The sequence below is a fragment of the Eptatretus burgeri genome, chromosome 17, assembly GCF_056783735.1.
Source record: "Eptatretus burgeri isolate ZD-2024b chromosome 17, Ebu_testis_v1, whole genome shotgun sequence".
Classification (NCBI taxonomy): Eukaryota; Metazoa; Chordata; class Myxini; order Myxiniformes; family Myxinidae; genus Eptatretus; species Eptatretus burgeri.
The window spans coordinates 14,275,127-14,291,086 of record NC_140977.1 but is presented as its reverse complement, the minus strand read 5'-3'; the positions used below and the strand labels follow the sequence as shown (position 1 = coordinate 14,291,086).

Genomic DNA, 15,960 nt, shown 5'->3' with positions numbered 1-15,960 from the left:
AAGGTGTTTTTGATAATATTTATATTCGTGATTACAAACATCACAGTACGTTGTATTCACCATATTTGTATAGTGAAACTTTGCTTAAACTAAAATTTTGTTGATGAAAATTTCGTTTAATTTATAGGTGAATCTGTGCTTAAAACCATTTTATCCTCCAACTTTTTCACTTAATAAATACAATGTTGCAAGACACAAAACACAAGTTTCAAATAATCTCTTCATTTGTAAAAGATACTGAGAAATATGTCAAGGATGTAAAATTGAACAAAGATAAATATAACAACTATTGCATAAAAACAATTATGTTGGATAAGATGAGTTCTTCAATTTCCTTCAGTGGAAGGGTTTTTAGTATACCTGGAAGAACATCAATTAAAGTATCTCCAACAAAAGTTTCTCCTCTCCTTCTGGTAATATATTCAACATGAGAAAAAGCAATGAAACAAGAAAAAGTATCAAAAAATAAAAACCTTATGGATGAAGCTTTGGAAAGAAAAGATAAGACCATCTGTAATATGCAAGGAGAAATTTGTATTTTTTTCAACAACCCTAAATATGAAAATCCTGACGAAATAAAGGATGTTAAAATATCAGGTGAAATGACATTTCGTTCAATAGTAGTTAAGGATCATTTTAAAATTACCTTTCATATAAAAAATGTTGTCGTTGAATCTGGTAATGAAAAAAAGTATGTAGATATCGATGGTAATATTATTAAATGTGAGTCACTGTGCAACTGAAAGTAGAGATGAATTTCAGTTTAAGTAAAGTTTTCCTTTATAAATATGCTAGACTTCCCTGATTCTCCATTTGACAAATTTGAGAATTGTCCTGCGTGTGATAGAGTGGGATTAAACAGAGTCAAAAGCCTATAAACGATGTATATTCTGTGATTATCTTCTAATTAATGGTAATAAAAGATTTGAAAAGGAAAATAATTCTTTTAAATTTACACCAAAAATGAATTACTTTACAAGATTGATTAGAGAAATGAATGTAAACTATGAGGGTGATAACACACCTTTCCTTACAAGGGAAGAAACTGAACGTATTCGAGAAATGTTCAAAGGATTGTTCTTATATATTTTTCATGGATGTGATTTTCAGGGAAATATCAACACAAGATATTGCATGAATAAAATATGGATTATCTTGAAATGAAACCTGAACTTTGGATAAAATATAGTTTCTAAAAAAGCCAACAATAAATTAAATAACCTGTTTTCCAAATATATAAATGAATGATTTTTTACCCATTTAGGAAAATAAGATAAAATTTAACAATCATAAAAATCTTCCAAATTCATTAAGATGTCTCATAGTTGGTTCAAGCGGATGTGGAAAAACCTGCTCACTTTTGAAGATGCTCCTGACTCCCAACTTTTTAGAATTTTGATAATTTAATAATTTTCACAAAGTCGAGTTTTCAACCAGAGTGTCAACTACTCTCACAAAGTTTTAATGCTGGTCTTCAAAAGAAGATATAATCGGTTTATTTGAACTTCAAAAAAACCGAAATGATAATAATAACATTGAAGATATAATACAACTATTTTGTGATACACAGAAATGTAAAAAGAAATTAAAACCGATAACTTGTATTCTTAGTGTTAATACGGATGATATACCGTCTCCCCAAGATTTGGATAAATCAAAAAAGAACCTCGTTATCTTTGATGATTGTGTTAATGAGAGAAACCAAACGGTAATGGACAGCTACTACACAAGAGGGAGACATTCGTCTTGTAATTGTATTTATCTTAGTCAATCGTACTTTCAACTTCCTCGTCGTTCCATCAGAAGCAATGCTAATACTTTTATTTTGTTCAAGTTAAATTCAATAGATATAAACAATTTTTGGAGAGACAATTGTTCTACATTATGCAGGAAAAAAGAATTTGCGGATTACATGAAGCACACGACTGAAAAATATAAATATATTGTTGTGAAACAAGATGAGACATTAAATGATATTTTTCAATCAATAAATGGATGCTAAAGAAAGAGCAAGAAGATTTAAGGTTTATTAAGAGTTGGTTTCAAAGTTGTAAAACAACAGGAAGACATAAAGAAGAAACGCAGACAGAAACTAACGGGTGAAGAAGCATTTGAAAGAAAACAAGAGAAAATTTTTAAACCACTTTTAAAAACTTCCAAAGAAAAAATTGTGGATGTTTCCACAGTTCCCACAGCAGAATATACTCCTAAAAAACTTCAAATGTTAAAAGATTTTGACCAAATGGCGGAGGAAGAATTAGAATATGATGATGATGAAGGATTATTTCAACAAATGGAAGAGATGAATCACCCCCCTGCTTATATTGTGAATGCTCTTCAAAACAATGAATATTCAGCAGAATGAAAAACCAAAGCAGGACTCATTCCAACAAAACAACCAGCAATATTTCATCTTGTTCAAGAAAAGGTATTGATATTTAATGATGAATTAAGGTTCTTGACGTCTGCTCAACCCCCTGTTAAACTAACCCCCAGATTAATGTTTCTTCTCACAAAAGATGGAAGACAAGCTTCAACTGTGAGGAATGAATCAAAGTATTTTGATAAACCATTGGATATGAAAAATAATGATGATAGAGTAGATATTGATCTGCTGAACTCTGTTGATTAGAGGGTTAGTCTTTCTGGTAAACGTAGCAAGAATGAGAAGGAGAAACACATTATTCAGGCTTCAAGTATCCTTGTTTCAGGTATTAGTTTTCTTCCAAATGACCCATCGCAATTAGTTAATAGACTGTTATTGTTGTTAGGTAGTAAGAAGGCTGGAAATAACAATTGTTTTAATGAAGCATCAGCCATTTTAGACCAGTTGATGAACATGAAAATAATTAATAAATCTCAATATAAAGACATTTTATCTTATATTAAATAAGATGAGAAGCACAATCCTGAATTTTAATTTCACAACAAGCGACCACACATCTTCATTCCCATACCCACTACAAGTTGACCCAACAAAAGAATATGAGGCATCTTTATTGTCCATGGAAACTTAGAATAACTTATTTAATATAACTGATAAAAATGACAAGTTTAGTTATCTGGGAAGTGGATACAAAACGATAACAGGCTCACCCGGAGCATATCAGATTTCTCAAATATCTTCCAAAATTGCTCGTCTTATGAAAGAACAGGGTGATGAACCCAAAAAAAATTGTTTTAGACATTCAAAAGCATACTTCAAAATCATCGATTAAACTTAAAAATAACTACAAGGTTGATTTCAGAATAGATAATTCATTTAGAGAGTTATTGGGTTTCACCTCAAAAAAGATTGAAACTAATGGGACGTTTTACAGTGATAATGTCATTCAAATATACTCAGGAATAAATTCGGTATTAATTCACTGTGATTTGATTGATGGTGCTTATAATGATGGAATAAAAACAAATACAATATTTTCATTCAGCGCATTCTCAACCCCAATTGGTTATAAATTCAATATGGAACCCAAAAATTTGGTTCATCTCCCTGTGTCAGGAAAAAAAACATACACAGACCAAGATAATCGTATGATTTCTTTTCATGGAGAAGTTATAGCCATCAGAATTCACCTATGTGAAGTTTTCCAATAAATAAATGCGATGGTTATTGTGATGAAACACGAGTTGGGAAAATATAAAATAATTACAGGGGATGGGATATTCCTTTCCCTATACTACAAGGGTGAAGGTATGTATCATGGGAGAGGATACTATAAACCTAAGAGACAAAGGGGTGTCGGACATCAATTTAGAGGAGATGCGATAATTGATACTCTAATTGGTATCGGTTCAACTATTCTTAAACAAAAGATCTAATTGGTTCAACTGCTTCTGCTGTGGGAAATGTAGCAGGTGCTGTAAAGAGCATAAAAGATGCCCAAAAGGAATCTCATAAATTACAAGCAATTAAAGAAATTAAGAAAGGCAAAACTCAGTTGTCCCCCCAAGAATGACAGTAAATAATTCAAATACTTGGGTGAGAGTTTCAAAAGTTTTAACATCTTTTTTCCTAAATATATAAAAGTATGGAAGCAATTGATAGTATCTATGATTTAGATGCTATGATTATCATCTCAAACGACACTAAAAAAGAAGATTGCTTCAAGGTAAATGCAAATGGTTCAAAAAGTTTTGAAATCAATAATCAACAAACCTATTTGAATCTATCCGAAAGTTTCTTTTTGTGTAAATTTAAATTCACTAAGGCTGGGAATAACACAAATGCTACGCTCGTAAATGATTTCTTCTGGAAAATGTTTGATAGCGTTCGTTTGTACATTGGAACACAAGAAGTTGAAGTGGTTGATTATGTCTCTGCTGTATCTGAAATGATGAAATTTACACTATATACATTCAGTGATAGAAAGGGAAAGGGGGCTGTCGAAGGTTTTATTCCTGATATGTCAACGGGAACAACCACAGACCCTGGATATACTCAAAGGAAAGGAACGTATACTGATGATACAAAAGCAGTTAATCGTTTTACTGTGGCAATTCCTCTTAAAGGCATATTTGGATTTTGTGATCATGATAAAATTCTGTGTGGTCTTAAAATTAGATTTCAACTACAAAGGAATGATAATGAAAATAGATTACTTTTTGGAGTTGCTGGTGCTTTTGGTGATCAGAATAAATTTGTAATTGATGAAATGAGTTGGTATATTAGTGAATATACCACTAATCTTAAAACAGAAGAGATGTTGAACAGAAGACTTAACTCAAAGAAACCACTCAGTGTATCATCCCTCAAAAGAAGATGTCAACACGTTAAACTAAATCAAACCACTTAAGGCCCAGTCACACCTTGACGTTTTAGCCAACGTATGCCGATTTTTGAAAAATTTTTCTAAAACGCTGGCACACGTTGAATACGTTATGGGTAAGTTTTGATAACATTGAGAGCACGCTGAAAAACACTGCCATACGTCGTTGTATGCTGGCTTTAAATGTTGTACTTTTCGGTTGTCCTCAATTTTTTGCAGGCTTGAAATTTCACGATGTATGCCGGCGTATGACTCACACGTTCCGCTACGCTGGCCACAAGTTGTATGCACGGTCTGTGATCGTTGACAGACGTCAACACATGCTACTTGTAAGTTAATCATAAGTTTAAACACGCCGAGGTAATGTTTAGCGTACCCGAAACTTATTTCTAACCTATGATTAACGTGTTGTTGGCACGTTACGCGATCGTTGCCACACGTCGACAGACGTTACTTTTAAGTTACTCATAGGCTAAAAGACGTCGGTATAATGCTTAGCCTGCCTGAAACTTATTTATAACCTATCAGTGACAAGTTGCCAACACGCTACGCGATCGTTGACACACTTCGACACTCCTTGCTTGAAAGTTACTTGTACGTCGAATCATGCCGAGTTATTGTTTAGGGCAAAAGAGGCTTTTATCAAACCTATGAGTGACGTGCTTTGCACCTGTGTGTAACGCACCTCCGGCACATACTGGCGTATGTGGACGTATTTGACGTTTACCGGACGACTACAGAACTTAACGAACGAGTTCCGAATCTACAGATACCAGATAATGATGTAATGGCAGCGATTAGGGGAATTGGTAAATAAAAAGGGGTTTCACAGGAGGAACCCGTCAGTGTTGCAGACTACATAGCGAGTACATGTCCATGACATTACGAGACATGGAGTATCCGGCAACGATGACACTACAATACCTACCTGTCCTCCAACATCAGCATACCCTCATCAATTTGGCACTGCACTAGTTGCGTGCCAATAGAACCGAGAAAAGAAGACGTGAACGGAGGAGAAGGCACTGGGTGACACCATGGATCGGGAGGTGACGGCATTTTGGTTTGTATAACCAGCTCATGGTGGAACTCCGTAAGGAGGACCATTCAGCCTTCACCAACTTTCTCCGCATGGCCCCAGCGATGTTCGACGAGCTGCTGGCCAGAGTGGGTCCACGGATAGCAAAGCAGCACACCTTCTTCAGGGCTCCGCTTGAGCCTGGCATGAGGCTGGCACTGACTTTGCGTCACCTTGCCTCTGGAAGCAAGTATCACTCGATGAAGTTTGGATGGCGGGTCCCTCATAACACCCTGTCCCGAGTGGTAAGAGACGTCTGTCAAGCTATTGTTGACGAATATGTGGATGAGGTGCTTGTTTGCCCAACAACTCCTGACGGTTGGCGCGTCATAGCCGACAAGTTCTACAAACGATGGAACTTTCCCCATACATGTGGGGCACTTGATGGGAAGCACGTGGCCTGCCGCTGTCCTCCAAGGAGTGGATTACTTTTCTACAATTATAAAGGATTCTACTCCATTGTTGTTCTGGCGCTTGTAGATGCTGACTACAAGTTCATTTGGGCAGATGTCGGCGGTGCCGGATCCGCATCAGATGCGCAAATTTACAATGACTCTGAGTTGAAGGAATGCGTGGAAGATGGTACCCTTGGCTTCCCTGACCCTGAGCCTCTTCCAGACGACAATGAGGACGTACCGTACTTCTTCGTCGGCGACGATGCGTTTTCCTTAAGAACAACCATGATGAAGCCATACAGCTTCCGGGGTATGAATAATGACCAGCGCATCTTCAACTACAGGCTTTGCCGAGCAAGGAGGGTGGCAGAAAATGCATTCGGCATTTTGACGAACAGATTCCAGGTTCTGCTTCGTGCAATGCAGCATCAACCCTCCAATGTGCAGGTCATTGTGAAAGCATGCTTGATCTTGCACAACCTCTTGCGGACAAGGTAATCCATGTTTACATAGCATATATTAACCAGTATAGAATGCAATAGAACTTTTAGCGTATCCTTCGAAAAATGTTATGACTTACCTTCGATGTTATATGTATCATTATATTATTTGTTATTGTACAGCGCATTTGATTACGTGTTTTTATAAAAGGTGCGCTTTATAAGTAAATAAAATATAATTTGAATCCAAGGTACCCTGGACTACAGAACCCGCAGCTTGACCGGGAAGACAATGGGAAATGCGATGTTGTTCCAGGAGCATGGCGAGAGGGACGCCACTTGGAGGATACGCAGACAGCTACTGGTAACAACACTGCCTCCAAGGATGGGAAAAAAACAGAGGAATCTCCTAAAGCACTGGGTCAACTCCCCAGCTGGCACAATTCCATGGCAACAAAAAATTCTATAGATATGTGTTAATGCAAAAGTTCATGCAATAAAGGGCCACAGAGGATTTAACATTCCTCTTGAAATGAACATCGTTTCTGTTATTTATTACAAAGGACAATACATAAGGGAAGACACCATAATGTATTGGCTGCTCTTCCAGCACCCTTTTTCAGGGAATTTCCATGACCGCCTTTCCCAAAATCCTTTGTCAAGCCTAACAGCTAAACCACTCTAAGGATTCCTATGAAATTTGTTACGTACGCCCAATATATGTGTGAATCGTGTTCTTTCCATTATACCACCATGGGTCCTATCAACGTCTTGTCAACGGCCCCTTAAATTTTTCCGAAAAAAATAACTTAAAAAAGAAAAAAAAAAAGATTCTGTGCGCAATCTATCTATGCCCCTTCATGCCAATTTATAGCCTTAACCCCAAAAAGGGCAAGGAGGACATAGGTTATGGCCCAGTACATTTCTAACAATTCAGAAATGATAAATTGTTAATATGTTGAAGAAAAACATTTTGCTGTTCATGGCACCTGGGTGAATGGTGTGCAATGTTGTTCTTTTGTGCACAAAATTTAATGGTTGCTCTGCACACCTCCGTTGCTTCGGAACAGCTCAAATACTTTATCGAAAAACGTATAGTTATTGTGAACTGTGCAAAATAAAAAACACCTCCAGAAGTAGACCTCCGAGGGGTCTTTTTAAAATAAACAAGGACAAATGTGTCCAAGTGCCGCATCCTAAAGGTTTTGTCCTCACCAGGACAATAGGGAAAATCATTTATTTATTTAATTGAAGGAAAGAAAAAACAACAACAACTACAAAAAAACAGTCACGTGGCGTCGCCTCACGCCCGTAAATGGCGTTTTTCGTTCATTTTAAGTTGTAAGTATATTTACGTAATTTAAATATATTAAATGGAATAATCTTTTAATTGTAACGCGAACTTTCCCATACTTGTAAGCAAATTTCCGAATATATTTAAAAGTCCACGATAGATACTATCAAAAGGCAACCTCAATGTGACAATATGTATATGTGTCTGGTATTTAAGGAGATCCGGATCGTGTATGTGAAAGAGCCGTGACATAAAGGTTTTGTCTTCACCAGAAGAAGAAGAACAGCGCCAAGCTCTCCATGAACCACGGCTCGCAAGCGAGACGTGACTTAAAATGTGAACAAGGAGAAAGTGTAACAAAATCCTATTAATAAAAAGTGTTTTAGCGAATAGGCAAATGGGATCAATATGGCTGACATTTGTTACAGTCCCTTTGGATACATGCCTATTATTTCACAAGGCGGGTTTCTGGCCGCAAACTAAGAGGGTTGTGATGAACATATTTATTGTGCTAAATTGATTGATACCATGTAAATGAAAAGGGCAAGTGGTGTCGGCCAGCTCCCAAAGTAGAGCGAGCAGCGATGGCGCCTAACGGATTTATATTTAGCATTATTGTTTATGAATTAGATATTAATAAAGCAACTTCAACAAAAATATAAAGACTTTGCTCAACTTTTATTCAGTGCTCTGTGAAATAATTGAAAAAGAGTACAGTGGTCGAACGAGTATAAAAAAATGGCACAAATATGGCCCAAACAATGTATCTGCCAAACTTGATAAGTAAACCACGACACTGTCACTGTATTTACTTGTTCTTCTCAGGTGGTGGAGGTTTGTAAAGCTCCACACAAGAGGTGCTTGCGACAATCAGATTGCTGGTCAAGTTCAGCAGTCCTGAGAAGCCAGAGATGTCGACATTACTCCTACTGCTAGTGTCCAACTCGTTTGGGGACTGGTTCAGTTCTTGGGCAGCAGAGCCTATAGCATCAGATGCAGATGCGGAGCTTGGCTGCTGTGTACTCACAGGGGGAGGAAGCAAAAAGCCATGTCGAGGGAGACGAGGCGTCATCAGCTGCCACTGTGGATGCTGCATGTGTGGGTCCACATTGCCGGTAGTCTGTGAGGCCCATGCTGACGCAGTCGATGACTTGTTTCCCCACACGTGGCGGGGTGGCTGGTGCGTAGCTGTTGCTGCAAAAGAGCGCGTGAAAACATGAGCAGGGACGTTGTGGGCCGTCGGACACTCTTCCTCTTCACTCTCCTCATCCAGCAGCACATTGAGGATTTCGTTGATGCCTGACCTTTCCTCCCGAAACTTGTTTTTGGACATGCTGAGCAGGATGTCATGCAGGTATTTGGCGTAGGCTGCAGTGGCTGTGATGGGTTGAGGTTTTGCAAGAGTTTTGAGGAGCTCCCCAGACTCGTGTACCCTCTTCTCGAGTGACTGCAGCAACTGGTCATCGTCGTGGGCACGCTTCCCCTTGCCCTGTGCGGATGAATGTGGGACAGGGGAAGGCGTGCTGTCTTCATGGACCATGAGCTCTGCACAAGCTGCCTCTGCAGCGGCGAGGTCCCCGCTGTGTGCCGCTATGGTTTTCTTTATCTGCAATTATAACAAGTGTATATTAAATGACAATGCCAAAATTTGAGGCAAATGTAATGCTTTGTATTAATATATGAAGAATTTCCTTACAGATCTTTAGTACAATAAAAGGAATGGGGAAAAAAAATAGTATCCATAATAATGTGTTTACACTTACACTATTGACGGGCAAAGGACGATGACGGACCACAGGCTTGAGGAAGCCGAAGTTTGCCTTCACCCACTGCTCCCTCTCCATCAGTTCGGTGGTGCCGTCACCGTTCTTGCTCTTGTCGAGACGGGTGTGGGTGTCTCGCAGGGACTTGAACCATCCCTGAAGGTGCTCCACAGACTTTCCCATGGCCTTGCCTTGATCCTCCCAGACCTTTACCTCCTTGTCCACCCTTCTGTAGTCCGTCTTCTTGATGTCCCAGATGCATGGATTGTCGCGAAGGAAATCGCACGTGAGCTGCTCCTCTTCAAAATCGAGACAATACTGTGTCTTCTTGGCCCTCTTCTTCGCAACGGCTTGTGGAGGGGACGTGGAGGCGTCGCACGCAGCTATCGATGCCACCGACGATGCCCGAGAGGCGTTGGAGCCAGCATCCTCTCCGTCGGAGGTTGAGCGTGATGGGGAGGGTTTTGGTGATGATGGATCGCCTTGCGTCGGCGTCCACGGCCACAGCCAGGACACTTATTTGCAGCATTCTTCAAACTTTTCTTCGGCATGACGAGGATGTTCACACTTCGATGTCTAGCTTGGCTACGATTCCAATTGTCCATCGGCAGCGTCTATTTAAAATAGTCGAGTTTGAGCGTTTTAACACGTTCAGAAGAAACGCTTCAAATTTCCAAACCCCAGCGTCAAAAAACAAAGGCGAGTGACAGCAATTGAAATCGTTCATTGTAAACAATGAAATAGTTGAGTGGTACCGTTTAAAAGTCGTTGAGTGTAAAAAAAAAAATCCAATTGTTGAGCGCAAGCGTCTACTTTCAATTGTGGAGTTTGAGCGATTTAGCACGTTCAATAGAAACGATTAAAATTTCTGAGCGCCAGCGTCAAAAAAAACAAAGGCGAGTGACAGCAATTTAAATCGTTCATTGTAAGCAATGAAAATAGCTGAGTGGTACCGTTTAAAAGTCACTGAGTGTAAAAAAAAAAATCCAATTGTTGAGCGCAAGCGTCTACTTTCAATAGTTGAGATGCAGCCATTTAAATCGTTGAGTGGCAGCCTATGAATAGCAAACCCCACGTCACCGGCAAAGATAAACTGCCGCACGATATGGATAAGTTAGGCTATCATTGGGCATAGTTTGTGAACGCCGGCTACACGATAATTATTCGTTGGTATACCGTATCTATAAGTTATCGAAGCGCTCTATGCACATTATTAGTTCATTGTGCATTTGTCCAACCCGTTATGAATAGACCTAAATCGTAAAAACAAGCCATAGCTCATTGTTGAAAAAGCCCCATAAAAATTAGCCGCGAAGAACTTCGAACAATGGTGCAAAGATGTCTCCTACCCGTGGACACGCGGACGCAAGGAGGATCCATCATAACCCACACCCTCCCCCTCAGACTCACCTACTACTGCCAACATGAACAAACTACTACTAATACTAATACTGATACTGATAACATGGACATCGACTCAAAAAGGACTCGAAAACACTGTTGGGTTCCCCTTTTATGAACACCATTATTATATACCAATTCCCAAAATCGCTGGGAACACGTCTTTATATGGCAGTTGTAAGTTAGAAACACGTTCATTTATTTTTTTTGTCGACCGGAAGACGTCATTGGAATACGTCGACATACGTCAATGTGTGTTGGGACTACGTAAAGAATTGGTTCAAAGCACGTCAAACATAAGTTAGAAACAAGCTTCGCGTAAAAAAGACATTACCACGACGTGTTTCGACTTATGAGTAGCTTACAAGTAGCCTTTGTGGACGTGTGTAAGCATCCGCATATCGTGTGTACAACTTATCCCCATCGCATGCGGAACGTGTGTCATATGCCAAGTACGTCGGAAAATTTTGAACATGTTTAAAATTTCTTGACGTACTCTACTTACTACGACGTATGATAGCGTACTTTAGCGTTCTGCTCACATATACCAAACTTACTCATACCGTATTTGACGTGCGCCAACGTTTTAGACACATTTTTCTTAGGTCGGCATGCGCTGACAAGATCGCCAAGGTGTGACAGCGATGTTGACACTTCCATTTCTACGGCAGTTATGATTCGAATCGTTGTGCGTCAGCCTTTTAATAGGCTACGTCACGACATCGTCGGCGATGTGTGCAACGCGCTATGCCTAAGTTAGACTATCGTTGGGCATAGGTTGTGAAGGCCGACAACAGGTTCAGCATTCGTTGGTATAAGTTAGCTATAACACAACGAAACGTTATGTGTCCGTTACTAATGCGTTATACATAAGACCAAGTCGCTATGAATACGTCCGAATCTTTAAAAAAAAACATCAAAAGTTCAACGTAAGCCAGCGTTTTACATAAATTTTAATATGTTGCCATCGCTGGATAAAACGTCAAGGTGTGACTGGGCCTTTACACATGGAATTTGGGTGTTCTGGAAGGAAAGCCACGATATCTGTGGATCATTTTAAAAAACAACAAGATGGCGATACTGCTACTGATAAGAATAATGCATTGAGTGATAAAGCTAAGGTGAAACAAGTTGGTGTTCCTCCAGATGGAAAATTTCATCCACGAGATAGATTGGAAATTAATTGGGAAAAAAAATGATTTTGCTGAAGCATACAAGTCTTACCAAAAGGTGTGTGAAAGTAATGACAGCATTTAAAAGTTTGTGAACAATCTATGCGTTTGACCTGAGTGCTCAAAAGGAAACTATAAAGTCTAATCGAGTGGATACTTCCCTATACATTGAAAGAGGAGAGAGTGAAGAAGTTGATTCATATCGTTTGCTTTTGGAAGAAACAGAATTACAGATTAATACAGATAATGGTGTTATGATTAGTCTCACATAATTTTTTGTTAAATAAATGAGTGGCAAAGTACCAACTGGGGTATATGTTAATCAAATCAATCTTCATAAACTATCATCTTGTGTTCAAAATCAAAAGCCTTGTATGATTAACGTTAATACAATTCAGAGAAAAGGAGCAGTAAGAATTGATGTTTTGCTCACAAGAGAACAGGTTAAAATCTTGAATGACACTGGCTCACTTAAAATTAAAATGACAAAACCAATGTTGAAAAAAATATTCACTAAGACAGCCAAGTGGAGGATTTCTCCCATTTCCAATTCCTTTATTTGCTGGTTTAAGTGCGGTTGGAGTATTGACGGGTGGTATTTCAACAGCGGTGAAAAATGCCAACGAAAGGAAGGCTCAACTCCGGGCTCAAAAATAATTCAAGGTCAGCCAACAACCCCCTTCTGGTAAAACTACCAAAATCATGAATCACTGCTCACCTTCACTCTTTCATTCCTCTTTTTTCCCGCCTTTGGAAAAAACTCCCTCACTCTATTCTTTCCCATTCTTCCCTCCAGGCTTTCAAAACAGCTGTTCACCACCACCTCTTATCATCCCCCATCCAAATCCTCGATCTTTTCTACCCCCGATAATCCACCCAAGCCCACTTCCTTCAAATTCCCTGCTTTCCTTCCTAAAAGTCCCTGTAATGTCTGTCTTCTATTCCCCATGTTCCCGTCCCATCCCTCTCCCTTCCACAGATCTCCTAATGTGTCTGTTCCCCACCGTTTTGTCCCTCCCACTCCCAACCCTCTTGTCTCATGCCCCCTTGATGTGCATTGTGTGTTAGCTCTCACACGAGCCTCGACAAGGTATACAAAAAAAAAAAATCTGCTTGAGCACCACCATCCAGAGCAGTTTGGTTTTACACCAAAGAGGTCAACGATTGACGGTATCCTTGCTCTTGGGGGTCCTCAACAAACGCAGATGAGAGGTTCGGCAGGGGCTGCTTGCAGCCTATGTTGATCTCTGGAAAGTGTTTGAATTCAGTGAATCGAGATGACCTCTGGAGGATTCTTGGTCTTCATGGGGTGCCACCAAAACGGATCAATCTGATGTCTGAACGAAACTCTGGGACTGAGAGTGCTGTGAGATGTGGTGATACCATCTCTGACTTATTTCCGGTTGTTACTGGAGTTCGTCAGGGGGGTGTGCTCTGGCCCCCACACTTTTCAGCACTTGTATGGACTGGATTCTGGGGAGGATGTCAGAGAGATCAAGTTGTGGTGCATTGTTTGGGAATGTCAAGATCTCTGACCTTGATTTCGCAGATGATGCAGTCATCTTTGTGGAGACACAAGATATCCTTTTGGGGTCCTCGAGGTGCGGAATAGAGTCGGAGCCACAGGGATTACGTGTTTCCTGGGTCAAATCTAATATCCAGGCTGTCAATGACATCTTGGATGCTGCTGTCTTGTCCGGACCAGTTTGTGGTGAGGATGTTGAGGTCACGAGAGTCTCAGTCTCTCTGTCTGTGTCTCTGTGTCTCTGTCTGTGTCTCTGTCTGTGTCTCTGTCTGTGTCTCTGTCTGTGTCTCTGTCTGTGTCTCTGTCTGTGTCTCTGTCTGTGTCTCTGTCTGTGTCTCTGTCTGTGTCTCTGTCTGTGTCTCTGTCTGTGTCTCTGTCTGTGTCTCTGTCTGTGTCTCTGTCTGTGTCTCTGTCTGTGTCTCTGTCTGTGTCTCTGTCTGTGTCTCTGTCTGTGTCTCTGTCTGTGTCTCTGTCTGTGTCTCTGTCTCTCTGTCTCTCTCTCTCTGTCTCTCTCTCTCTCTCTCTCTCTCTCTCTCTCTCTCTGCGCCTCTCTCTCTCTGCGCCTCTCTCTCTCTCTCAGCCTTATGGCAGCTGGTTGCATCATTGGTTGGGACGTGGCAATGCCGCTGATGTGTCGCCCTTACCAGTACATTGCTACTCATTTTGCCAACCTCAGAAGGATGACAGGCTGAGTCAACCTCATGGTGTATTAATTCAGCGGCCAACGGGGCTTGAACTCAGGACCCGAGGATACCAAGCCGCCAACCTAACCACAAAGCCAACACCAGGCTGAGAGATTCACTTATCTTGGGAGTGATATTCATGTCTCTGCTGGCTGTGAGCCAGAAGTCAACACACATCTGGGTCAGGCCTGGGGAGTCATGGATCCACCGGATCATGGGGTGTGGTACTGCCAGTACCTGAGGATGAAAGTCCAAGTCTTCACGTCCTTGGTGCTTCCAGTCTTGATCTATGGATGTGAGACTTGGACCCTGACCAGAGATCTGAGATGGAGACTTAATTCCTTTGGTGCCGGGTCTCTTCGGAGAATCCTTGGCTATCGCTCGTAGGACTCTGTATCCAACGAGCGGTTGCTGAGAGACTCAAATGAGATTTGTTACCTGCATTGTCCATGAGCTTCAGCTTTGGATGTATGGACATCTGGCTCATTTTCCTGATGCTGATCCAACTCACCAGATTCTCTCAGCGAGGGAGCCTCGTTAGTGGAGAAGGCCAATGGGCTGACCATGTGCCTCGTGGTTGCAGCAGGTTGATCAGCATCTAAAGGAGATGGGAATGGGCCAGGCATCTGTCTGGGGGTTGGCCAGATGTCGGCCCCTGAAGTACCGGAGGAAAATGGACGCAGCGACGCGCTGCTCCGGTGCATGCGCCCATACCTGACCTGACAAGATTGACGTTAATGTCATGGCCGGTTTTCACTTCCACTTTCACAAATAAATCTGGAAAAAGTAACTTTTATGACATGCAGGCAGTCTTGTGTCACATACGATTGGCAATATTGTGTATTCAATACTATTAAAATAGCTAAACAAGAAAAAGAGCAATCAGAGATTGCAGACCCACCTCACCAGGACTTGTTTTGTGTGGTGTATTTTGTGTGGCCTTCATGTATTAGTGTGTGTCGTAATTAATAAGAGACATAATTAGAAATAGCACTTTATAACTGCTGGCAGTGATGACCGGGTACCAAGACGTCCCGCTTTGATGCAACCCCGCTTTAATGTGACACTTGACCCTGACCCATGATGTTTTTTCATTATTATTGAGTTGAATTTAGAATTGGATTAAAATAAATTAAATTCAAATCAAATGGAAGAGCAAATCGGTACAGTCCTGCATAAGAGTCATCAGAAGGAACCCAAACAAGCAAAAACAATGATGAAGTCATCAGGAGGAACCTGGATAGGATTCTCATTTCAGCTGCTGCTCCTCTACCCTCAAACCCATCCAAGCACAGCCAAATCAGCCTTATTCAAAAAATAATAATATAAATTTTTTTTATCAAAAACTCCCAAAATAACACAGCTCAAAAAAATTAAATAATTTTGGCTGTCAGACCATGTGTCCGATTAAGTTGAGATTTCAAACTTGTATTCCGTTTC

General features: G+C 40.4%; 2 protein-coding genes across 2 annotated transcripts in view; both read right to left on the bottom strand.

The window, feature by feature from the left end:
- Window positions 1-15,960, bottom strand: part of LOC147009365 (uncharacterized) — a 32,268-nt gene that overhangs the window by 9,632 nt on the left and 6,676 nt on the right. The gene's annotated exons all lie outside the window — the stretch shown is intronic.
- LOC147009366 (uncharacterized) lies at window positions 8,735-11,444 on the bottom strand. Its single transcript, XM_085862137.1, has 2 exons — window positions 9,740-11,444; window positions 8,735-9,582 (listed from the first exon to the last, which is right to left on the bottom strand). The coding sequence occupies exons 1-2, from the start codon at window positions 9,920-9,922 to the stop codon at window positions 8,785-8,787; spliced, it is 981 nt and encodes a 326-aa protein (XP_085718263.1). The 5' UTR covers window positions 9,923-11,444; the 3' UTR covers window positions 8,735-8,784.

Bases quoted from the DNA above. Each gene is read 5' to 3' on its own strand.
- LOC147009366 (XM_085862137.1), bottom strand. From the start codon at position 9,922: ATGGGAAAGTCTGTGGAGCACCTTCAGGGATGGTTCAAGTCCCTGCGA. The intron at 9,583-9,739 runs GTAAGTGTAAAC...TTATAATTGCAG, and splicing joins GTCCTTTGCCCGTCAATAGT to ATAAAGAAAACCATAGCGGC.